At 41.6% G+C, this 25,398-nt stretch overlaps 1 protein-coding gene across 3 annotated transcripts; it reads left to right on the top strand.

Annotated features, from left to right (window-relative positions):
* Positions 1–5,611: 5,611 nt before the first annotated feature.
* Positions 5,612–22,635, top strand: pabpn1 (poly(A) binding protein, nuclear 1). Of its 3 annotated transcripts, XM_045710505.1 has the most exons (8): positions 5,612–6,052; positions 6,084–6,331; positions 8,017–8,125; positions 9,918–9,985; positions 10,240–10,346; positions 11,248–11,335; positions 11,970–12,124; positions 22,080–22,635. In XM_045710505.1, exons 2-8 carry the CDS (start codon positions 6,185–6,187, stop codon positions 22,264–22,266), a joined length of 861 nt encoding a protein of 286 aa, XP_045566461.1. In that variant the 5' UTR covers positions 5,612–6,052; positions 6,084–6,184; the 3' UTR covers positions 22,267–22,635.
* The last annotated feature ends 2,763 nt before the right edge of the window (positions 22,636–25,398 follow it).

Here is a 25,398-nt window from a genome sequence, read left to right as displayed (position 1 = left end):
GATCTTGCTTGATTTGGCACATGCTGCATTTCGCAGAGAGCATGTTTTAAGAGACAGATGGGACTTTTTCTGCAGAAAGTACAGATTTGCTCATTAGATATAATTTCCCTAAACCAATCTAATAGGGTAGACCTACTTTAAGAAGGCAAACACATGCCACTCCGCTGCACATCCAGGTGGACCATTAGGACAATTAAGTTGCTTTGGCAAATATACTTCAAATGACTAGGCACCACTCATCAATAAGCATCCATCTCCAACAGCTCCCTCCTGTAGGTGTATAGGTCAACTTTGCTGTTCTGCAGAATGAACGAGTCGTGCGTTCCACCTTGCCACCTCATTCAGCAGCGTCTTTTGCGCATCACATAACCTATTACCTGCACATAAAGAGTGGAAGCCTTTTCTATTCACATAGTTAAACTCGTTTTGGGATGGTGCTTTTATGGCGATGTAGGTGCTGTCTATTGCTCCATTCATATTTGGGAACCCATTGATGCCCTCTTGACTTAATTAAAGCTGTTGTGCTATGGTGTATAAAAATGGTATGTTACAGTTCGCTTTGCTGATGATTGCATCTGAAACATTGGATCATCGAGGGATGTTTTTCAGCTCCCGCTGAAAAGTGTCGTTGCCAAAAGCCCTTGGATGGATAGCACCAGTGGTGTAAAGTACTTAAGTAAAAAATACTTTAAAGTACTAAGTAGTTTTGGGGGGTATCTGTACTTTACTTTACTACTTATATTTTTGACAACTTTAATTTTTACTTCACTACATTCCTAATGAAAATAATGTACTTTTTACTTCTTACATTTTCCCTGACTCCCAAAAGTACTACATACATTTTTTTATGCTTAGCAGGACAGGAAAATTGTCTAATTCACACACTTATCAAGAGATCATCCCTGGTCATCCTTACTGCCTCTGATTTGACAGACTCACTAAACACAAATTCTTCGTTTGTAAATGACGTCTGAGTTTTGAAGTGTGCCCCTGGCTATCCGTAAATGTAAAAAACAAGAAAATCGTGCTGTCTGGTTTGTTTAATATAAGGAATTTTAAATTATTTATACATATACTTTTACTTTTGGTACTTAAGTATATTTTAGCGATTACATTTACTTTTGATACTTAAGTAGATTTTAAACCAAATACTTTTAGTGGGTGACTCACTTTTACGTGAGTAATTTTCTAGTAAGGTATCTTTACTTTAACTCAAGTATGACAATTGGGTACTTTTTCCACCACTGGATAGCACTTTAATGTGCACCGGAATGGCATGTGTTTGCCTGTCTATAGTAGGTCTTAAATCTTCGCAAATATCTCATAAGATTGGTTTGGCAAACGATATCTGATGAGCCAATCTGTACTACAAAAAAAGCCCCACCTGTCTCCAAAAACGCGCTCTCTGCTAAATGTAGCGTGTGCCAAATCTTCCAAGACAGCAAGATCCAGCCAGCTCGCATTCGATTTCCCATTATCTCAGTCTTTAAAAAATTGTATTTCAACAATGGTTTCACTTTCACACATGCCTCTAATTCAGTGGTTCCCAGACTTTTTATAGTTCCGTACCCCTTCAAACATTCAACCTCCAGCTGCGTACCCCCTCTAGCACCAGGGTCAGCGCACTCTCAAATGTTGTTTTTTGCCATCATTGTAAGCCTGCCACATACGATACATTTATTAAACACAAGAATTAGTTTTTGTTACAACCCGGCTCGTGGGAAGTGACAAAGCGCTCTTATAGGACCAGGGCACAAATAACAATATAATAATACTCAATACTTTATCTCTTTATTTAACCATCTTTTTATATAAAACCTTATTTGTTCATCAAAAATTGTGAATTACTCACCACAGGTTAATGAGAAGGGTGTGCTTGAAAGGATGCACATACATCTGCAATGTTGGGTTGTATTGGAGAGTATCAGTCTTAAATAAGTTTCCACACACAGTCTGTGCCTGTATTTCGTTTTCATGCTTGTGAGGGCCGATAATCCACTCTCACATAGGTACGTGGTTGCAAAAGGCATGAGTGTTTTAACAGCACGATTTGCCAAGGCAGGATACTCTTAGCGCAGCTCTATCCAGAAATCTGGCAGTGGCTTCTGATTCAATTACATTTTCACAGAACTGTTGTTGCAATTTCTATGAGCCTCTCTTGTTCAGATATCGGCAAGTGGACTGGAGGCAGTGCATGAAAGGGATAATGAATCTAGTTGTTTGTGTCATATGTTTCTGGAAAGTACCTCAGGTGCTTCGCTATATCACATTTGATATTGTCCGTAAATTAATTTGCACACAAAAAATCATAAAATGATGGAAAGACCTGTGTGTTGTCTCTGTGAAAACAGAGAAGAGCTCCAACTTCTTAATCATAGCCTCAATTTTGTCCCTCAAATTGAATATAAATGTGGTGAGTCCCTGTAATCATAGATTTAAATCATTCAGGCGAGAGAAAAAATCACCCAGATAGGCCAGTCATGTGAGAAACTCGTCATCATGCAAGCAGTCAGACAAGTGAAAATGATGGTCAGTAAAGAAAACTTTAAGCTCGTTCCTCAGTTAAAAAAAAACGTCAATACTTTGCCTCTTGATAACCAGCGCACTTCTTCTGTATGTTGTAAAAGCGTTACATGGTTGCTGCCCATATCATTGCATAGTGCAGAAAATACACGAGAGTTCAGGGGCCTTGCTTTAACAAAGTTTGCCATTTTCACTGTCATGTCTAAAACGTCTTTCAAGCTGTCAGGCATTCCCCTGGCAGCAACAGCCTCTTGGTGGATGCTGCAATGTACCCAAGTGGCGTCAGAAGCAACTTCTTGCATGGGTGTTACCACTCCACTATGTCTCCCTGTCATGGCTTTTGCGCCATCAGTACAGATACCAACACATCTTGACCACCAAAGTCCATTTTATGTCACAAAGCTGTCCAGTACCTTAAAAATATCCTCTCCAGTGGTTTGCAGAAGAGGATGTCTTCCTTAATTGACCCCCCATAAACTTAACAGACATAGAGTATATCAGGAGCTGTGCCAGGCCCGCCACGTCTGTTGACTCATCCAGCTGTAATGCATAGAATTCACTGGCTTGTATGTGAAGCAGTAATTGTTTCGAAACATCTCCTGCCTTGTCACTGATGCATCGTGAAACAGTGTTGTTTGATGAAGAAATTGTCTGTATAGTTTTTTTGGCCTTTTCCCCCAGCATTGTCCCAGCCATATCCGTGGCAGCAGGAAGAATTAAGTCCTCCACAATAGTATGGGGCTTGCCTGTCCTAGCCACTCGGTAGCTCACCATATAAGACGCTTCTAGCCCCTTCTTATTAATGGTATCTGTTGCTTTTATATTTGTCTAATTACTTGAAAGTCGTCTTAATTCTCGCTCAAAAAACTCCTGTGACTTATTTTTCAAATTGGCATGTTTTGTTTCTAAATGTCTGCGTAAGAGTGAAGGTGTCATCGAGTTGTGAGATAGTACTTTTGCACATATAACACACTGTCACCGAGGAAAGGCACTGCTCCCAATATAAGTGAACCCCAAATCAATGTAGTTCTCATCATATTTGCGCCTCTTCGATGGTCCAACGTCCCTGTCTGTTGTTCGGTGCTTTCCCGGGTAAGGGCAGTAGCTCTTCGGCTGCATCAGATTCAGAACTGTCAGTGTCCATGCTAGCTGGGCTAACAACAAATGTAGAATTACTGATGCTAGCATTGGATGTGTTCATGGAAGCAGAACAACTTGTGTCGTCAACAGGTGCAGGTGTAGTAGAACTGCTGGTAGTAGCAGTACTATCAGTAGAGCTGGTATGTGTCTCTATGGATGCAGGCCTTACTTTTTTTTTAACCATTTATCAATTTTAGAGCAAACAGAATGAGCAGCAGCTACTTTTGGCTACATACATTAGTGGAATTCCCACGAGAGAGTGACGGTTAATGTGATTGGATGTTAATTATTTGACTAGGCTTCCTGTATTTGACATTGTGTTGTTATTTCGCTGAACACTAGATGGTTTAATTTGATTTTTGGCAGTGAAACGAGGCTATTCAGGCGAGAAAAAAACCTCACCAAAATGTATAGCCCTGTTGGAAAATATAAATAGACAGTTTGAAAATGTGAAAAAAAGAGTAAGTTTTCTTTTTTCTTTTAAAAATCTGAATCACATTTTTATTTGGCGTACCCCTGACGGCATTGCTCGTACCCCTTGGTTACGCGAACCCCAGTTTGGGAATACCTTTTCTAATTGAACAAAATACTTTACTTTATATGGATTATTATCTTAACAAATGTACTGATGGGGTCAAATTATACATAGCCTGTTAAGATACAGTATGTTGCATGAATTCACAAATCGAAAAATTATTTAATTATTAGGCCTACTCTCACAATTTCACACATTTTCAACACCTTTTCCCCATTCTATGTTAGACAAACAGTTTCACCACTTGGCACTGTGCATACACAAACGGTCATATTGATCAATCTCACATTTTGCTTGGAAATTATCCCACGCATGGTTTACGCACAGATTTGTGCCTACGCATGATTGATAAATGAGGCCCCTGGGCTGTTGGTGTGGATGGTAGAGCTCTCGTCTCTGGACCGCAGGATAGTACGATAGCACCCAACTACAGTATTTATGTGTACATCAGTCAGCTACACTGGTGGCAGAGGTGAAATACCTATAGGGCCTTTGTGAAAACTCATTTGGATAGGCCTGTGGGGTCTGGGCACATGGATGCAGTAGCATAAACTGATGATAGTTCTACTGCGTCTGTGAGGAGCTCTCAATATACATTGGTCGTCTGCAGTTAGATATTTACAGTTATTACACATCCAGCCATTTATTTTCTAGATTACAACCTAATCTGTAACCCAACCTGATCTGGTAGTTTAATAAAAACAAACTGTATAAATTACATGGTAAACATTTAGCTGTGCTTTATTCACAACACTTTATCTCACTACACTTTTCTTGCAGTAACATCAATCCCCACCATTTCTGAGAATCTTTGTCATTTTTATTATTTTAATATTGAAAGTGTGTATTGCTGTTAAAGATAGGTCATTGATTGAGGTGGATTTACCTGACTCGAAGGTGTCACGCTAGCAGCAAATATTTATATAACTAAACCAAGATAGACCACAGCCTGTCGTTTCCAATGGGAAAGAATTAGTCACAGTGGGCAGAACAAGCAAGGAGGTGGGAAGAGCCAAGCACGAGCAAACGAGAGCCTTTTGGCCCGTTCTAGCATGCGTCGGTTAATTTCCGTTAGGGAACACCTACTCTGTGAAGTGCGCGTGTGCAATAACTCAATTCGCCTTTGCACTCCTTCTAATTAACGTGATTTAAAACAAAATATTGGCAAAGAGTAAAGTGTACAAGACTTTGTCCACTTTGTTCATAACATATTATAGTTTTGGGAACAGAAAACTGTATTGAGATCAAACGTTTAATCGATGAGAAATGTTGCAGAATGTTCCATCTTTCCCGTTGCCGGCCACTGGGCTTTTCCTCAATACCAGATTTGGTAGTTTGTGCAAATGCCAAGCGGATGCTTCACATGTATACATCCGGTGAAATATCTGTCTCATTGTTCTATCTGTGCTAGTGGAGTAGCGGAGAATTAATGAAAATACAGTCATAGGTCGAAAGACAAATTGGGTGGGCTTTGTGATTGACATACTTCTAATCGAATCCGAGTTTGAAGTGTAAGGCGAAATTGGTAAGAACGCATAAATGTGCTGCCATATATCCAATAGACGACAACGAATGACGGTAGAAGGTGTGTCTACAATGCTTAATTGAGTAATAAGATTGCGAGTTTACGCCCGCAGTACGTAACTCCACCCCCGACTTCCATTTCTGAACTGAGGACACAGCACTCGAGAAGAGAATCTTTTATGTTATGTATATTTCTTAATGTAAATAAACTGTAACGTTAGGCTCTCCGCTGAAACTTCGATACACACACACACAACTGAAGTAGCCTTTGCAATTGTAGTAGGAACCCGTTCGGACAGTGGCTAGAGTCGAAGCTGGCCTTTTATTTCACGTTTTAACTTTCCTAAGCGGCGGTTTCCGCCGTTTTTTTTCTTTCGCCCCACTCACTCTCCCGCTGTGTGAGTAGGGGCCTGTAAAGTTGGTTTAAGCCACGAGGCGCGTCGGATAAACCGGAATTGGGAGATGGCGGAGTTCGGTAACGGAATGGACTCCGGGATGACGGAAGAATCCCTGCTGGACTCAGACCCAGGGCACCCAGAACTAGAAGACCCGGGTGTTGGCGATGAGGAACCTGGATTAGAGGAGGGAGAGGCCGCGATCGAGGACCCGGTAAGTGAAGGGCATAGTTTATGCCCAAAACCTCACTCAAGTTGAAACAATACATGTGTATTGTACGATAGAGTTGTGGGTGTGAACACGTTATTTTAAGCTGCAATCAGCTATATCTTTTTTTATTCCCGGTGGTGTCTTTTTTTTATCTCTTGGTTGATATCCGACATTGAGGCTCAGTAGAAATGTGTGGTGACATGCGTGATTTTGGCGGCCATGTTGGCGCAGCAGCGTTGGTAGTTTCTCTGCGCCAGTGCTGTCGACCTAGTGGGGGAAAATATTCGTCGCAAAAATGCAAGACGGAGATGTAGACAGGGGCGAGGGTAGGACAGGCCGCCATTAGCCGCCGGATTGCGAGTCCATCCGTAGACACTGCGAGAGCTCACGGTAAACACGCCTCCTTTCTTTTCTCATACGCTGACAGCTGCTGTAATGGAAGCGCTGATGCGCATACGGAACATGATCGTCAACTCCGTGAAAATTTAAGTGATGACTAGTAAAAAAGCTTTAATGTTTTGAGTTACTATCTATCTAACTGTTATATAGCTAAAATGCTAGCAGAAAAGTATGCGGCACTTGCTCTGTTGTAGTAGGGATGAATGGATATGGATATTTGGGCTGGATATAACGTTAGTGGGAGGGAGCCGACGAGTTAATGGTAGTTGGCTGGCTAGTTAGCTAGCTAATAATTGGGAAGTTGCAGACATGCACCTGACACGCATGTTTATTCTCCCACTAAAGGCATTGAGTGACTTGCGAAACGCAAGCATTTTTAAATATGTAATTTTGAGTATTATGAGTAGGTATTATCGCTTGATTAAATTAGTGGGTTATGGATATTACTGTGGTAGTGTGCAAAGATGCGGATTGAAAATATTCAAATTAAAGCTGTTGGCTTGCATTTAAATGTTATCTACAATGTTTCTGATTTGTATATGCATGTGTGATCGTGGTTTTTGGCATAGAATGTGTTCGAAAGCAATTCTGTCAGCACGAGACTGGGGGTGCAGTATTTTTTTTAGGGCTGGGCTTGCATCCTTCGATATTTTCAGGAGGGAAGAGACTACAGTAAATATGCGACAAAATGCAGCCAGTCATCACCGAATCAAATAAGCCATGTAGTTTCCAGGGATTTCACTGTTTCTTCTTGAAGCCTGTCGAAGCTGTTGAATTTGTCTATTGGTTATGATCAATGGGGCCATGTAAGACATCCCCAAGACCTGGAATGGATTAACCTGCAATGCAAATAGTGTCAGTAGTCCAGGATGGATTTGGAGCAACTCCCATTGCGCTGCAATGCAGCAATGTCAAGGAGGCCAGAACCCAATAAGGGATCCCACCCAACAGGATGTATGGCACCACCATCTTATTGGCCATCACTGGGGCGGTGGGGATTCTTGCTGAGCGAGCAGTCTGTGAAATGAATGGTGAAGCCTGATACAAAGACCCCGGGGCGATGGTCATGTGCTGCGAGCCTGTTCCACTCAGCAGCCAGTGCAGGAACAGGGTCATCTTAGGCTACTGAACTGCCAAGTGTGTCATGCGCTTGCACGGCATGGATGAATACAATGAAATCATTCCTTTGATACATTTTTCTTGTTTTATTCCCATGATGTCTGTCAAGGCTGCCGACTGGTGTGGTGTGTGTTTCAATTGCTGATTATTGATTATTTTTATTTTTTCAGGAGCTGGAGGCGATCAAAGCTCGGGTGCGAGAGATGGAGGAGGAAGCAGAAAAGCTGAAGGAGTTACAGAACGAGGTGGAGAAACAGATGAATCTTAGCCCTCCACCAGGTGAGTTTATTTGGGAAGAAAGAGTGATAAGGTGCCTCGGAACATGTCTCCCAAAATGACTGTTTGAGAAGACCAAATAATTTTTGTATTTGACAGAAGTTTCCAGAGCAGCTACAAGACAGAGATTCATTTAATATCAGACCCTTCCAAATATACACTACTGTTCAAACGTTTGGGGTCACTTAGAAATGTCCTTGTTTTTGAAAGGAAAGCATTTTTTTTTTGCCTATTAAAATAACATCACATTGATCAGAAATGCAGTTTAAATGTTGTAAATGACTATTGTAGCTGGAAACGGCAGGTTAAAATAAAAAAAGATAATCTACAGAGGCCTATGTAACCATCACGCCTGTGTTCCAATGGCATGGTTGTGTTAGCTAATCCAAGTTTATCATTTTAAAAGGCTAATTGATCATTAGAAAACCCTTTTGTAATTATGTTGGCACAGCTGAAAACTGTTGTGCTGATTTAAAGAAGCAATAAAACTGACCTTCAATAGACTAGTCGAGTATCTGGAGCATCAGCATTTGTGGGTTCGATTACAGGCTCAAAATGGCCAAAAACAAAGAACTTTCTTCTGGAACTCGTCAGTCTATTGTTCTGAGAAATGAAGGCTATTCTATATGAGAAATTGCCAAGAAACTGAAGATCTCGTACAATGCTGTGTACTACTACCTTCACGGAACAGGGCAAACTGGCTCTAACCAGAATAGAAAGAGGAGTGGGAGGCCCTGGTGCACAACTGAGCAAGAGGACAAGTACATTAGTGTGTAGTTTGAGAAACAGATGCCTCAAGTCCTCAACTGGCAGCTTCATTAAATAGAACCCGCAAAACGCCAGTTTCAACGTCAACAGTGAAGAGGAGACTCCGGGATGCTGGCCTTCTAGGCAGAGTTGCAAAAAAAAGCCATATCTCAGACTGGCCAATGAAAATATTAAGATGGGCAAAAGAACACAGACACTGGACAGAGGAAAATTGGGGGAAAAAAGTGTTATCTAAGTTTGAGACAAACTTAGTGTTATCTAAGTGTTATCTAAGACAAATCTAAGTTTGAGGTGTTGAGATCACAAAGAACATTCGTGAGACATTGAAAAGATGCTGGAGGAGTGCTTGATGCCATTTGTCTAGCATGGTGGAGGCAATGTGATGGTCTGGGGGTGCTTTGGTGGTGGTACAGTGTGAGATTTGTACAGGATAAAAGGGGCCTTGAAGAAGGAAGGCTATCACTCCATTTTGCAACGCCATGCCATACCCTGTGGACGGTGCTTAATTGGAGACAATTTCCTCCTACGACAGGACAATGACCCAAAGCACAGCTCCAAACTATGTTAGAACTATTTGGGGAAGAAGCTGTCAGCTGGTATTCTGTCTATAATGGACTGGCCAGCACAGTCACCAGATCTCAACCCTATTGAGCTGTTATGGGAGCAGTTTGACCGTATGGTATGTAAGAAGTGCCCATCATGCCAATCCAACTTGTGGGAGGTGCTTCAGGAAGCATGGGGTGAAATCTCTTCAGATTACCTCAACAAATTGACAACTAGAATGCCAAAGGTCTGCAAGGCTGTAATTGCTGCAAATGCAGGATTCTTTGACGAAAGCAAAGTTTGAAGGACACAATTATTTCAATTCAAAATCATTATTTATAACCTTGTCAACGTCTTGACTATTTCTTATTCATTTTGCAACTCATTTCATGTATGTTTTCATGGAAAACAAGGACATTTCTAAGTGACCCCAAACTTTTGAACGGTAGTGTATATAAATTTGTCTCAATTTTGCTCTCTCTAGCCGGTCCCGTCATCATGTCCATCGAGGAGAAAATGGAAGCCGACGCGAGATCTATCTATGTTGGAAACGTAAGGCTTCACCCCCTCCTTAACCTCAGATGGTGTTTCTATTTTGGGTGTATGTGGAATTCACCTGGTTAGGTGTTCAAGGTGATTCTATCATATGATGAGTGTAGCAGAGTTTCAAATTGACATCATGCATGATTTCACATTACTTTGAATGCAAAAACCTCAATTTGGGGTTTGGCTCTGAGTTGATTCTGTATGCGGAATTGACTAGGCACTGTGTCAGCGGTATCTCACCGTTCTCCCTCTCTGGACAGGTTGATTACGGCGCCACGGCGGAGGAGCTAGAAGCCCACTTCCACGGTTGCGGCTCCGTCAACAGAGTCACCATCCTGTGTGACAAGTTCACAGGGCATCCCAAAGGGTAAATGCCTACACCCTCATTCCCTCCATGTGCAGTAGTGCTCTTTCACTTACAGACCTGTGAGTACACTATGCAGCGTTCTTCTATCAGTCATCTAGAGTAAATAAGACGTTTACAGCCTCCACCCTAAAGATTGTGTAGACACCATTTTACTAGCTATACCCTCTCGGCATCCCAGAGGGTAATTGCCTACATTCCATGTGCGGGTTAGAGAAGTAGTGCTCTTTTATTCACAGGTACGTAAATACATTGTCCTAGTCATCTAGAGTTAAGACTTTCAGCAGGGGGGGTGTTGTCAACAAATTGCATATCTGCATTCACTTGACATCTTCATAGGTTTTCGAAAACCGATCAGAAATAAACAGCACAATGCAGAAGTGTCTATCACTTAGCAACAGCTAAGGAGGAGAAAGTGGCGCTCTCGGAAGACTGAAACCGCATTGCCCTAACTTTCTATAGAGATGACTCGGACTGCATCACAGAGGATTTCTTCACTGACATGGTGGTCTAGCTCACTCAAGTGCCCATGTCCATTTTATAGCCAAGCGCACAGGTGTACAATTCATGACTAGTATAAAAGCTTTTATCATTCCCTTTCCACTTGAAGTAATGCAATAAAACTAGCTAATATTATTCTGTTTGATTCAGGTCTCAGTAGTGTTAATTGAAAGTAACTGCTTATTCTAATAGCCTGGAGTTATTTTCTGAAGCTTCTCATTTGTGTATGAGAGAAACCAGTTAGGAGGATGATGATGATCAGGTTGCTAAACTGTTGCTCATCAAACATTTTATTCTCATTATTAGGGAATTATTGAAAAGAGGTGTCCATGATTGTTCAGTGAATTGTGCACTGTGATTTTAGTGCTTCGTGACGCTAATTATATTTCTGCTGCTGTTGCAGGTTTGCCTATATTGAGTTTTCAGACAAGGAGTCTGTGAGGACGGCCATGGCATTGGACGAGTCTCTGTTCAGAGGAAGGCAGATTAAGGTGAGGACGCAACACTGTTTCATAAACCAGGTTTCCATCCCAACCTTTTTTATGCAAGTAAAGTACATGTTGGGGGAAAAATTCCCACCTGCCATGGCAACTACAGATATTTATGTGCAAATACTGATATAATAACCATCATATTGAAGTAAACTTGGGAGTCACGTGATATGCTGTGTGGTCCTCCCTCTATGACTACAGTTTATTAGGTTACAGATGAATTAAGTTATGAACTTCCCAGGGTGGTGAAAGTGCATGGTGAGGAGTTTGATGCGCCTTTGCACGACATCATCACGCGCAGCCTTTTTTGTACGCAACAAGTCAGTTTGATGGAAACAAATCTCTGATTTGCGTATATTGTTTTTATGCAGATTTTAGAATATTTGCATGAAAATCTGTCGCCAATTGGATGGAAACCTAGCTACTGTCACGGTCAATTCCGTTTCAAATAAACGAAGGAAATGGGGAAAATCTAAATTCTGAGCAATTTATCTGTATGAACCGAATTTCAGTTTCATTTCCTACATTAACTGGGTGTTAAATGGGACTGACCCCTGTGCCCTTCTGAACTCTGTGGCCCCTGTGCTATTGTCTAACCTGTGGTTTCCTGTTTCCCCTGTCTTGATCCTGCCAGGTGGGTGTGAAGAGAACAAACAGGCCAGGTATCAGCACCACAGACCGCGGGTTTCCTCGGGCCCGCTTCCGCTCACGAGGAGGGAACTTTAACCCGTCGCGCGCACGTTACTACAGTGGCTACACACCGCCCAGAGGCAGAGGACGGGCCTTCAGGTGAGCACCCCGGGACACTCATACCCTGAGACTGAGAGACAGCTGGCCATTACCTGGGGGAGGGGAATAGTATGGAAAAGTGAGGGAGAGTTGAAGGGCAGTAGAATGAGTGCTGAGTGAGATTATGGAGGAAGTGAGGATGAGGAGAGAGGGAGATGGTGGGCAGTGAGGACACCGTAAAGCCTGAAGCCAACCCCCCCCCCCACACACACACACACTGTTTGCAGATCTTAAAGCACCGAATAGGTGTAAGCAATTTGGTAGCGCAAACACTGAAGGGGCAGGTGCTAGTGTTGGTTTTCTGACCTGGCTTCAGAATGTGCAGTGAAGAGAGAGTACTGAGGAGAGAGTGTGCTCAATTCTAAACATGCTCCTGCCCAAGACTCAGTGGGGCCATCCGGTGTCTATGGGCTGGTGGTTGAAATTGGGCATATAGAGAATCATTGAAGGTACAGTGCCTGTAGAAAGTCTACACCGGTCTAATCTTTTCACATTTTGTTGTGTTACAAAGTGGGTTTGAAATAGATTTAATAAAAATATTTAATTGATCTACACAATAGTCCATAATGTCAGTGAAAAATAAAATTCTTCACTTTTACAAAGGAATAAAAATTAAATGACAATATAGTAATTGCAGAACTAATCACCCCCTTTGTTTAGGCAAACCTAAATTAGTTCAGAATTAAAATTTTACTTGAAGGTGCTACACATGATTTTTATAAACATTTTTAAATGGTTATATTTTAGTCCTTTAGCAGATGTGCTTATCAAGAGTGACTTATATGCTGACCAAACCGCATGCACACCCGCATGGTGATTTTGTCCCCCCCAAGTTAAAAACAATTACTGAAAGAGGCAATGCCACAGAGTGACATTCTCCACAATCGCACCATCGACAAGACTAAATAAAAAGATTGCTTGACTACTCTAAAATGTTCAAGTAACGATATATGATATATTTGATACATTATGAATATGGTATTCAGGTGAGGTTATCTATGAGATTATCGGTTTACTGTTGTGCGCATTCAGTTTGCCTGAATGCGCACAACAAAAACTTTTGACCGGTACTGTAACTTCCCTATTTTTTTAACCATAAAATACAGCTCAGTACTCAAATTGTTGATTTTATACAGTCATTTTTGCTCACCTTTATCAAGGCTGTCAATTTTAGACCCCACTGTATATCTGTGTATTTACCATTTACCGAGGCGTTCTTAAATGTTTAACGAGTAGTATGATTTGATATGTTTTCTTATTTTTCTTAAAATTTTTATCCTGTTTTAGCATATAAAAAATGCTTGGAAAGATCAGAGGTTGGACCTAAGCAAGTGTTTAAATACTTCCCTACACATATAGAATATTTTTGCGCTGCTTGGTTCTAGAAGGTTTTTTACGACAAAAAGTTAATCTAATAGGTAAAAACCAACCTACACCAGAAGCAATCAGGACACGCATGTTGAAATATAAAAGCAAACTCTGAACCAATTGTATTCATTTGGGGACAGGTCGAAAAGCATTAAACATTTATGGCAGTTTAGCTAGCTGTTACTAGCTAATTTGTCCTGGGATATAAACATTGGGTTGTTTTATTATACCTGAAATGCACAAGGTCCTCTACTCTGACAATTCATCCACAGATAAAAGGGTAAACCCAATTTAGTTTTTTGTCATCTCTCCTCCTTCAGGCTTCTTTTCTTCTTTGGACTTTATATGGCGGTTGGCAACCAACTTTACGGCGCATTACCACAAAGATGAACTGAATGTGGACTTCAGTCCATCTTTCAATCACCCATGTGGGTATATGCTCCTAAAAACCAATGAGGAAATGGGAGAGGCGGGACTTGCTAAGCGCAACAAATAGAACATAGTTGTATTTTAGCACCTGGCCATGCAGACGCTCGTGAGCAGTGTGGGTGCAATGATTGAATAACACATTTATTTTGCAGCGCACGCGACACGAGCGGTGTGGTCAGCATGTTTCAGTATTGAGCGCATACATTTTTCATACATTTATTTTTTGTACTGGCCCCCGTGGGAATCAAACCCACAACCTTGGCTTTGCAAGCGCCATGCTCAACCAACTGAGCCACACGGCTTTTGGAATTTTTGCATTGTAATTTCAGAAAATGTCCATAATATCTGCTGCTAATAGTGGAAGGATAGTGTTTCATAGTGTTACTTACCCACCAGTGTTGTGACTGGCTGTGATATTCGGCTATTGATTTCTCCCGCCAGAGCAGCAGGTGTTGTCAAGATGTTCTGACTTTGTGGCTGTGTTATTTAGAGGAAATGGCTCTGTCATTTCCTGGTTTCTAAAATTCTACACTGTTCACTCAATTTCAGATTGTGTGAGAACTCGCACTGAATGGCTGTGAAATATATTTTCAATGACAAAAAATATAGTTATTAGTGTTTTGAAGCTGGTGGAACAAAACTGAAAATTGCTGTTTGGGCCACTAGTTTCAGAGACCTGTTTAAAAATATATATATCTTTATTTTTTCATAGTGAATTAGATGGTGCAATGATTCCCAACACTATTCAGTGCTTGTTTTGTCACAAACTGAAATTGAGCAAACAGCAATGTTCCCTCTAAGCTGTGCATGGGTGCGCAGCTCCCCACAGACTGCTGCGCAGAAGTAATCAGCCCGAGATTGAACTACTCAACTTTTTAGAGTTTAACCCTTAACACTATCAACGTTTTGCTCTGTGGGAGTTGTGCTTGACTCGGGAGGCCCCAATATTAGCCACTTTCGATCTAACATACCGAAACAAAACGAACTATGCAAGAGTTAGTATGCAAAACTATCTGTGCAAGAGATTTTCTTGTAAGTAGAGTGTATTGGAGTAGGATTCTATTGCAAGGGACTCCCAAGTGGCGCAGTGGTCTTAGGCACTGCAGTGCTTGAGGCGTCACTACAGACCTGGGTTTGATCCCAGGCTGTGTCACAGCCAGCTGTAACCAGGAGACCCATGAGGTGGCGCACAATTGGCTCAGCGTCGTCCGGGTTAGGGGAGGGTTTGGCTGGCCGGGATTTACTTGTCCCATCGCACTCTAGCGACTCCTTGTGGCGGGCCGGGCGCCTGCAAGCTGAATTAAGTTGCAAGCTGGATAATGTTTCCTCCGACACATTGGTGTGGCTCGCTTCCGGGTTAAGCGAGCAGTGTGTCAAGAAGCAGTGCAGCTTGGCAGGGTCGTGTTTTAGGACACATGGCTCTCGACCTTCACCTCTCCCGGGTCCGTAGGGGAGTTGCAGCGACGGGACAAGACTCACTACCAATTTGATATCACAAAATTGGGGTGAATAAAATAGATATTTAAATTAATATATGGATTCTATTGCATTGACGGGCTCGACGCAGGCCCATACTCTACACAGACCGGTGCGCCATAACCAGACCTGCAGTAGGCCTATATGCAAAGTGCCATATATGGACCTGTCCCATTCACTTTGAACTGGACTGTGTTTACAGCATGAGCGGTCATGAGTTGATGCGCTTGTTTTGAGATCAAAGCATGCGCTGCATGTAGCCACCTGTGCACGTTTTGTTCATATCCTTTACTAGTTAGTGAGATATTAGCCCAGTTATAGCCAATTTCTAGTCAACAATGGGGAATGGTTGCTTCCTACAAGAGCACAACATTTTTACATTTCTAGCCATCTTTGAGAAGTGAGTCAGGTAGAGAGCTTTTTTGTAACTCTTAAAGGGGCACTGTTGTATTTTGAGACTGTCTTGTAAAAGCGAAGTAGCCAATGGCAAAAGGTAGCATAGTTTGTCTGATTCTCCATAATAATGGTATGGGAATAATAATAATAATAATAATAATGCATTTTATTTATTTAACTAGGCAAGTCAGTTAACAATATTCTTATTTACAACACGGCCTACCCCGGGCCGATTGTGTGCCGCCCTATGGGACTCCCAATCACGGCCGGATGTGATTCAGCCTAGATTCGAAACAGGGACTGTAGTGACACCTCTTGCGCTGAGATGCAGTGCCTTAGACCGCTGCGCCACTGGAGCCCTTGCAAAGTGGTTTCTTGCCTCAAACAACACATTTTCAGTCACCTTGTCTGAAGGACAAGTGGATAAACAGGGTAATATCAAGCCCTGCATTTTTTTAAAATGTTTTCCACATCTCATGGAATGTGGGCCTACATTGAACACCACACATTGGCTGCTACTGTAGGCTGAATGATAAAACAGCTATTTCCGTGTTAAAATGTTATGGGATGCAATTTTCTGTTCTTTTTTAAAATTGTAGGCCACTTGTAGGCTTACATTATGATCCAGTAGACTACTTGGCCACTGTTAAAACTGTAACTTAAAGTGGGTACAGCCTAAGTTTTCACAGTAAATGCACAGCGGAAGTTGCATAGAATTTTCACAATGTTCAAGTTTGCGCTCAGCAGACCTGAAATGTACTCAGTGCCGGGATAAATTTGAGCATTTTATTTTTGCAACCAGGAAATGACAGGACGATTTCCACTAGATAACATAAAGTTGGATCAGTTTTCACATTTTGACAACTGTCGCTGCTCCGGCGGGAGAAATCAATAGGAGAACATCAGTGTTTCACAGCGTTGTGATTGTCTATCATTCCACTATTATTGCAGATACAGTATATTATGGAAATTTTCTGAAATTACAATACAAAAAATATTATAGATCATATGTAGCACCTTTAACTAATCACATAAGTTAGATGGACTCACTGTGAAATAATAGGGGCTGACAATTAAATGACTACCCCTTCCTCTGTCCCCAATAAATCTGTAAGGCTTATGTCAAGTATTGAATTTCAAGCACAGATTTAACTACAAAGAGCAGTGAGCTTTTCGAAAGCCTCCTAAAGAAAGGCAGTGATTGGTAGATGGGTAACAATAACAAATCAGACATTTATTATCTCTTTAAGCATGGTCAAGTTAATCATTAAGCTGTATTAAACCACCCAGACGCAGTCGTTCTTCTAAACTGAGCTGCAGGATAGGAAGGAAACTGCTTAGGGTTGTCACCATGAGGCCATTGGTGATTTTTAAGAGTTACAGATTTCAATGGCTGTGATGGGAGAAAACTGAGGATGAATCAACAACATTGTAGTGACTCCACAATAATGACCTAAATGAGAGTGAAATATTCCAAAACATGCATATGTCTGCAACTAGGCACTAAAGTAATACTGCAGAAACGCAGCAAAGTAATACTTTTTGGCTTAACTGCAAATGCAACGCAACACATCACTGTGTAAATGCCTTATTTTTAAACATGGTGGTGGCTGCATCATGGTATGGATATTTTGACATTGGCAAAGACACGGGAGTTTTGCAGGATGAAAAGAAACCTAATTGAGGTAAGCACAGGCAAAATGCTAGAGGAAAACCTGGTTCGGTCTGTTTTACACCAGACACTGGGAGAGGAATTCACCTTTCAGCATGACCATAACCTACAACACAAAGCCAGATCTACACTGGAGTTGCTTACCAAGAAGCGTGACTCTTCCTGAGTAGCTGAGTTAGACTTAAATCTGCTTGTGAAAGTCTATGGCCAGCCATGATCCTCAACACCTTGACTGAGCTTGAAGAATAAAAAAAAAAGAATGGGTAAATATTGCACAATACAGCAAAGCTCTTATGAGACTTACCCAGGTAGCCTTGTGATTAAGAGGGTTGGCAAGTAACTGAAAGGTTGCTGGTTTGAATCCCCAAGCCGACTAGGTGAAAAATCTGTGCCCTTGAGCAAGGCACAACCATAATTTCTCCTGTAAGTCACTCTCGATAAGTGTCTGCTAAATGACTAAAATGTACCCAGCTGTAATCGCTGCCAAAGGTGTTGTCCATTTCAAGGTATATTAGTGTTTTATTTTTTCATCTTTTAAAAGTTAGAATTTTGCTTTTTGACACAGTATATTGTGTAGATTGACAAATGATAATTAAAAAAAATATGTTAATCCCACTTTGTAACACAATAAAATGTGAAGAAATCCAAGGGGGGGGTATAGACTTTTTCTATAGGCATTGAACGTCTATTAGCCTGCCTGTAGTGGGAGGGGACTGAAGCGTTGGCTAGCATTGCTGAACAACATTCCAGCAATATCAGTGAAGGTGTGTATCCAGAGCACAGTGGAGGAGAAGTTCCCTTTTAGAGTGGGGTTATGGTGAGTGGAAAGGTAAGCGAGACTGGTGGAGGGAGTCAGATGGGTCAGTCAGTGTGGAGCGGTCTTGTTGCATGCACCACCTACAACCGTTTCAGAGGAGGCAGCCAAACTCTCAGTGCACGGCAGTGCGATCCTCCCAGGCTGTACATGTATGAGTGGCAGGCTCTTTGTACGACTTTGGACATTACGTACGTATACATACTGACTGTGAGTGAGCATCTCTCCCACAGTGCTGGTCATTAATGCTTAAAAAGGTGACAGGCAAAGAATGACTTGTCGGATTTAGTTTTCATTTGTTCAGTGTTAATGGTTGGATTCCATAAGGACGATTCAGATGCCATGTAAGTTTTAAATGTAATTGGGTGTCTTTAGTGTACCGTGGATGGCTTCTATAAGTTCTCTAGGTGGACACGTTAGCATTGTAGTGTACCGTGGATGGCTTCTATAAGTTCTCTAGGTGGACACGTTAGCATTGTTGCTTAAACATTCATTGGCGTGCGTGTATATTTATATAGTATTAGTTTTCCTGCTGTACTCTTCCGCTCAGTTAACTAGATGTTGTTCTAATGATTCACTGATAGGAGACGGGTGCGCTGTTCAGAGTAATATAATATATCCATCCTGTGTGTTCACCTGGTGCAGCTGCTCCAGAGCCGTCTTTTGCCTGTGACCTTTCCAAAGCAACATCCCTGCAATCTGTATTTGTTTTCAATCCATACAAAAGCCTACCCCCTATGTATGTAAAACCTGGAGTGGATCAAAGCGCTGTGCACTGGGAGTCTGGTGTGTCTCCCTGGAGTGTGTGTCCTGCTGTGTCTCTCAGTGTGAGGTGAGAGGGGGGTTCCCATGATGACTCATTGAGCGCTCACAGTGGGCCTCACGGTGGAGCTCTGTCTCTGGGCCCATGTCCTGTTCGATATGTATTGCTGAGAGACTGAGGGCTGCAGAGCAATCAAAATGAGCATCCTCATCAACTGACATGCAATGAGATTCTGACCAATGGACCAACCTTTCCATTCACCTAGACTAATGGTATCAGTTGCTCATCTGTTGTACCTTATTTGGCCCCTCTGTGGGAGCTGCTGATATGATTGTCAATCAACAATCACTGATAAAAAAAAATTGCCCTGCTAAAATATGCTATCTGCAAAGTCCTATTTAAGACAATTAGTAGAATGACGTGATTGGAAATTATTTTGGTCTTGTCAGAATCTCATGCACCATGCACACTGCTGGATGGCTCATCAGCCTGGTCTCATAGACTACACATAATATAGTAAATGTAAAACCGGACACTCAAATTAGTATGATATGTTACATTTTTAATATGGTTACATAATACATAAATCGCAAAAGTCTAGCAACCCATAGGTTGCGAGTTCAAATCTCATCACAGATCATTTTAGCTAATTAGCAACTTTTCAACTACTTAGCATGTTAGCTATAACTTTAACTGTTTTAGCTGACCTTAACCCTTTAACCTAACTCCTAAACTTAACCCCTAGCCTAGCTAACAGTATCCAGCTAGCTAACGTTAGCCACTAGCTAGAATTCGTAATATCATATATTTGCTGGTTGAGAGGCTGTCAAGGCAAAGGGTGTCTACTTTGAAGAATCTCAAATATAAAATATATTTTGATTTGATTTAACACTTTTTTTGGTTACTACATGATTCCATGTGTGTTATTTCATAGTTTTGATGTCTTTACTATTTTCTACATTGTAGAATAATAGTAAACAATTTAAGGAAAACCCTGGAATGAGTAGGTGTCCAAACTTTCGACTGGTACTGTATGTTACGAATTACATCATACGAAATGGGCGAAGAACATCCACAAATTTAATACATACGAAACATATCATACTAAATGGAGCATCTTGAATTTATGTACAGAATAAGAAATTCTCTTGAGACCAGGTTGGGCTCATACATATTACCCAGAGATGGGCTAACCAAGGAGTGGTTTGCCTACTATGGGGAGAGTGCAGGTGCTTTGTCTTGTTGCTAAAACCAACTTGATTGTTAACTACACATTAGTGCATCAAATACATAGGCTAGATGGCCACTTGGCCAGGTAGTCCCACCCACTGCCTTCACTTCCGGAATGGAGGGTTCATTCCTGCAGCCTGATTTTGACTTCAGCATTCTAACCAGTGGTTTCTGCTTTAGTGTGACCCCTGTGTTTGTGGGCACTGGATGCCTGGGTCTGACGGTGGTGGTGATGCGTGAGAATGGAAAAGCAATGTGTGATTTGATTTTGATGCTGGCTGTGTGTCTGTTTTGAGATGGTCCAGTTCAGGTTGTCAGGAGAATGGGTCAGTCAAGTCTGTCTGCATGCTGGAGCTGTATGTATGTATGTATGTATGTATGTATGTATGTATGTATGTATGTATGTCCTGTCCTATAGCATGTGAATGACTGTTCTAGTGTGTCTGTCATTCTGTTGGGAGGGTTTGTGGGGTGGGTTGGAGGCTGCTGTTCTCAGGTTCTCTCCCAACAGCGACCTCAGGAGCTGCTCTCACAGAGAGAAAGAGGAGAGAGAGAAAGAGGGAGAGCGAGTGCCTCACTGTCCCCACACCCCTACTATTATTTTTATAGTCCTGTATAATCTGAGAATTACACATTTTACTGTTGACAAAGCTGGTTTCGGCTTCTTTCTGTACTGTCAATTATTCTTAATTGAAATTGTGGTAATTCAACACTTATCAAAGGCACAATGCCATTAAGATGGTATACATTAATCTTTATGAACCCCCCCCCCCAGTCTACCTGAAGGATTGAGATCTCACCAGGCCCCCTTTCTACCTGCACACATACACACTTCACACCTAAAATTGGTGTCTGTCTTTTTAAGCCAAGAAACTCACCCTCTTTTTCTCTCTCTTTTCCAGGGGCCGAGGGCGAACAACATCGTGGTATTCCCCTTACTAATACCCCCAAACCCCCTTACTATCACCTCCTTGTCCCCATACCAAAAAAAAGAATGAAAAAAGTCCCCCAATAAAGGAAGGAACCCTGAGAAGAAAAAAGACAAAAAAAGACAAAAAAAAAATATATAAATATATCCTGGACAGACAAACTGGCCGCAGTGTGCGATTGTGTGTGAGCGTGCGTGTGCGGAGTTGGTGCGGTCACCCTGGTAAGGTATATGATGGCCGTTGGGGAGATTTGGTGGCATATCTTTTGAGATGTTATCTCAGGCTGCAGATGTGCCTCCTTTGTCTGGGTGTGAGGGTCACAGCCAACACAGCCCCCAAATGCTTACATTCGAAAAGCAAACATCGAGGATAAGTCAATCTTTTTTGCTTTTTTTTATGTACCGTACATGTGAAACTTCCAATAGCAAAAATGTTGTTTATGTTTTAGGTTGTAGTATTGGAGTTCTCATATTCCCTTGTCTCTCTGTTCTCTGACCAGTTGCCACTTACCCTGCCCCATCCTTTAACTCATCACTTTTGTTACCATCTCCCTTTGGTTCCATCCCATGCTCTCTTGTTTTCAGTATCTTCCAGCATTGGTCATTCTGACAGCGATTGCCTTTCAGTGGGTAAATAAATGTAATCTCCTTTTAGCCCATGGCATTCACCCCAAGAAAGCATGGCCAGAGCTCTGCCAACTTTACTTTTTTTTTGTGGGTCTGGTACTTTTTTTTTTCTCCTTGCACCCCTCTGCCTTTCTGTGCTGCTTCTCCTCCCATTTGTCCGTCACCTCATCTCCATGTCCTTCACCTCCTCTCCATGTCCCTCTCTCTTCTTTCTCCTCTCTCTGTATATTAGACCACTTCTTGTCGTTTCAGGTTTCAGGACCAGTGGAGGCTGACAACCCCTGCTCCGGTGGCCGCGGCGCCCCCCAATGTCTCGGCAGGGTCTCTCTCTCTCTCTGCTCCTGCTATGCACACTCACCCCATCCTGTCTGTGTGGGGGGGAGGGGGTCAGGGCGATCACAGGGCTACCGCAGGGGGCATTTACTACAACAAGCGTTGAGCTGTCTTACACACACACACACTAGGCCAACACACTTTGCAGACACTACACAACCAACCACCACACACATTTATAGAGAGAGCTAATGTCAAGATGGCAGCAGCTGTTTTAGTTGGGAGAGTGAGAAAGATGGGACCAGAGAAGGGGGGAGGGGGTACCAGGGCCCTGGCCCTGTCTCAGACAGTGGCACAGGGGCTAAAGTAATTAATTAAAAAGAGTGGAGCTTTTATTTTAAGGGGGGTGGGTTTGTGTGGAGGGGTTTGGTTTTTGGAAACAGGAGTGGGTTTAAAAAAAAAAAAGTTTAGCTTTTTTTATTTTTAACCCATAAGTCTGTAATTAGAAAAAAAAAATAAAGACTGTAAAAAATGATATGTTTGATTTTTGTCCAAGAGTTGCAAAGCATTTTGGTAAACTTAAGCGTTCAAGACCGGTTCAGAGCAACATTTTTGTGTACAGGGCGATCTGAATGGCGCAACATCAATTTCTGTGCTCTCCGTTAAGGCCCTGGTTGTTCCGCTTCACATGCCGTTCTCCGCTTTAATCTGAGATACAGCATGTGAAATTACATTTGCAATGCGTCACGTCACATTTTGTCGTATCCAGACAAAGGATCAATTTCCTCTGTGATCCTCGCCACTCCGTTTACAATACCGCATATGAAACGGGAGACTAGCGATTGTAGCAAAGGTAGTATAATCTCGCTGTGATGTTCTCGGATGGATTTAGGTCTGTCAACATGAAAAAATACAATAATACCGCCTTTTGTTGGTTACACAAGAATTATAATCATTTCGTGCATAAAACGGAAGTCGTAACGAGTCGCCAGGCATTTGAATAGCGTATATGTCGCTCAGAGGACTTTGGGCAGAACATGATGGTGCCAGATAGCTGCCAAAAATTGAAAATACCGAAATTGTTAGGCGCGTAAGAAAAGCAATGCGTGAAACGTAACCGTTAAATTGGATCTGTAAACGAATGAACATTTTTGATTTTACTTTACATCTCCCTTTACTCGTTTATAGAATTATTATACGTACAAACGTGTCAGGAATGTGGCATCTGCAAATGACATGAACCGAACGTAGCTAGGCGAAGTTAGCTAGTCAATCAAGAAACTTTAGCTTTGCAGCTTCCGGTGTCATTTTCAAAATAAGGCTAGAGCTTGTTTTAGAACGACATTGAATAACGACGTTATACCAGTAGATGGCGTAGTATAGGCTTGGGTCTTAAGCAAATTACCTATGAGAATGATACTATTAAGACACAGAAGAGCCTTGTCTAGAATAACCGCCTGAGCTGCAAAATAGAAAGTAAATATGATTTAGGCTAAACCTATTCTACTATATAAATATGCCATGCTGTTAATGGCCATATAATTGCATCATTTTATTGCTGTGGTGATCATGTAACCTAATGAATCTCACTTTTTCCAGTATTTGGGAGCAAAAACTGTAGGGCTTAAATTAGGCATTTTGTATTTGTGAATTCCACTATGTGGGCATGTTATAGCCACTTGCATTGCACAACCCCATCATGCAGAGGCTATATCAATACATGAGAAGTCAAAATATTAAGTCTTGGCTATAACCTGACCTGAGCTAAATAGCCAAGCGGTCACAAATGGTCAAGATGATCTATAACCTATTCTTATTGCCAGATCTGTTTTCCCTGTCAGCCACTGCATGTGCCTTTTTCAACTGTTTTAAGTATTTAGAGGCCTGTGAGCTAGGGTCTATAATAAGTTAAACATGAATGGAGTTCTAAAATTATTCAGCAAGACACCAGTACCCAAAATGATAGCAAAATTGCAATGCCTACAATTATTTTTTGTTGTTGAATAGGCCTACATTAAACATTGAATTATTAAAGTGATAGACTAAAGAACTTTGGATAATTTTGAATACATACATGGATTTCAATAAACATGAATAACTTCCATTCTCGATGTCGTTCCTATTGCCATTCAGACACATGACAGAATGGATGACATACTGACTGACTTGAATGAAGGAATAATTAAATGTTCAAATATGTTGGAGTGATGAGTTGCACACATCATGCATGCTCTGCACTTTATTTGGCTAGTAGACAAATAGGCCTAAACTAGGGTATAATGACTCTGGCTGCATGCCTCCAGAAGAGCATCTTCTGAAGCTGAGGGGTGCTTTTCGGGAAGGCGCATGGTGCTGCATAGAAATCACAAGCTCTTCAACTGGGAAGCAGTGTTGCGATGGAGGAAAAAGCAAATACGGAGACTACCTAAAACCACTGCAACAGAGGTATTGTAAAGTGTGGGAATAAGCTTATGCCAGATTTAGCCTACATTTAACCTCTCCCTCATTTCAAAGTCCAGATGTTCATGACCTGATCCATATAAGTCAAAATATTTTAAATTCATATTAAATCCTATCCTAATATGCTTTGGCAAGATTGAACAATGAAATACATTTTTAAATATTCTATTAAAAAAATATTTTGAGTGGCAAAGATGCCAGTGGTCATAATTCATAGATTAATAATGGATGTTTAGTGAATGTTTCATTATTCCTGGTATATACTACTGGTTATGATTGCAGACAGAGCCCAGAGAATGGGATGGTGGGATATTGAATTTGTCATATTTTGATAAAGCGCATGCATGGGGATGTCTACGTCACCCAGAGATATGCCCATGCTGTAGAGATACACCTAGCGGACTGGAACTTCACTGTTGTGGGCGCTATCTGGACTTGTGCTGGCAAACAAGTCTATTACATTAGTGACCTAAATGTGGAGTAAACTCAACTGAGGACTATTACAGAAACAAGACTTTTAACTTGAAAACGTGCAGGATACCTCTTTCCGGTTTCCTTGACTTCCGTGTTATGCTCACTCGAGTAGCACTCATCACGGGCCGTTTGGTGTACGTTGTTGGTGAGAAAACTAGGTATTATTATATGTCAGAATTGCAACAAGATTTGTTCAAGCCTAAACTGTTAGTCCATAATCGTAACATGGTGTTTGTACGTTCACAGATTACATTTCACGTCTGTTTCACGCATGGCTTTTCTTACAATCCTAGCGATATGTACATTAAACCTTTTGGCAGCTATCTAGCTCCATAAAAAAATATCAGTCTTCTGTTATGAAATG

This window comes from Salmo salar, chromosome ssa29 (genome assembly GCF_905237065.1).
Source record: "Salmo salar chromosome ssa29, Ssal_v3.1, whole genome shotgun sequence".
Lineage (NCBI taxonomy): Eukaryota > Metazoa > Chordata > Actinopteri > Salmoniformes > Salmonidae > Salmo > Salmo salar.
This window is presented reverse-complemented; position numbering and strand designations above follow the sequence as displayed.

What these genes read in the sequence shown, in the direction of transcription:
- pabpn1 (XM_045710505.1), top strand. Translation starts at nt 6,185, where the DNA reads ATGGCGGAGTTCGGTAACGGAATGGACTCCGGGATGACGGAAGAATCC. An exon ending in GATCTATCTATGTTGGAAAC is followed by an intron (nt 9,986 to 10,239) that starts GTAAGGCTTCAC and finishes CTCTCTGGACAG; the next exon opens with GTTGATTACGGCGCCACGGC. An exon ending in TCAGAGGAAGGCAGATTAAG is followed by an intron (nt 11,336 to 11,969) that starts GTGAGGACGCAA and finishes TGATCCTGCCAG; the next exon opens with GTGGGTGTGAAGAGAACAAA.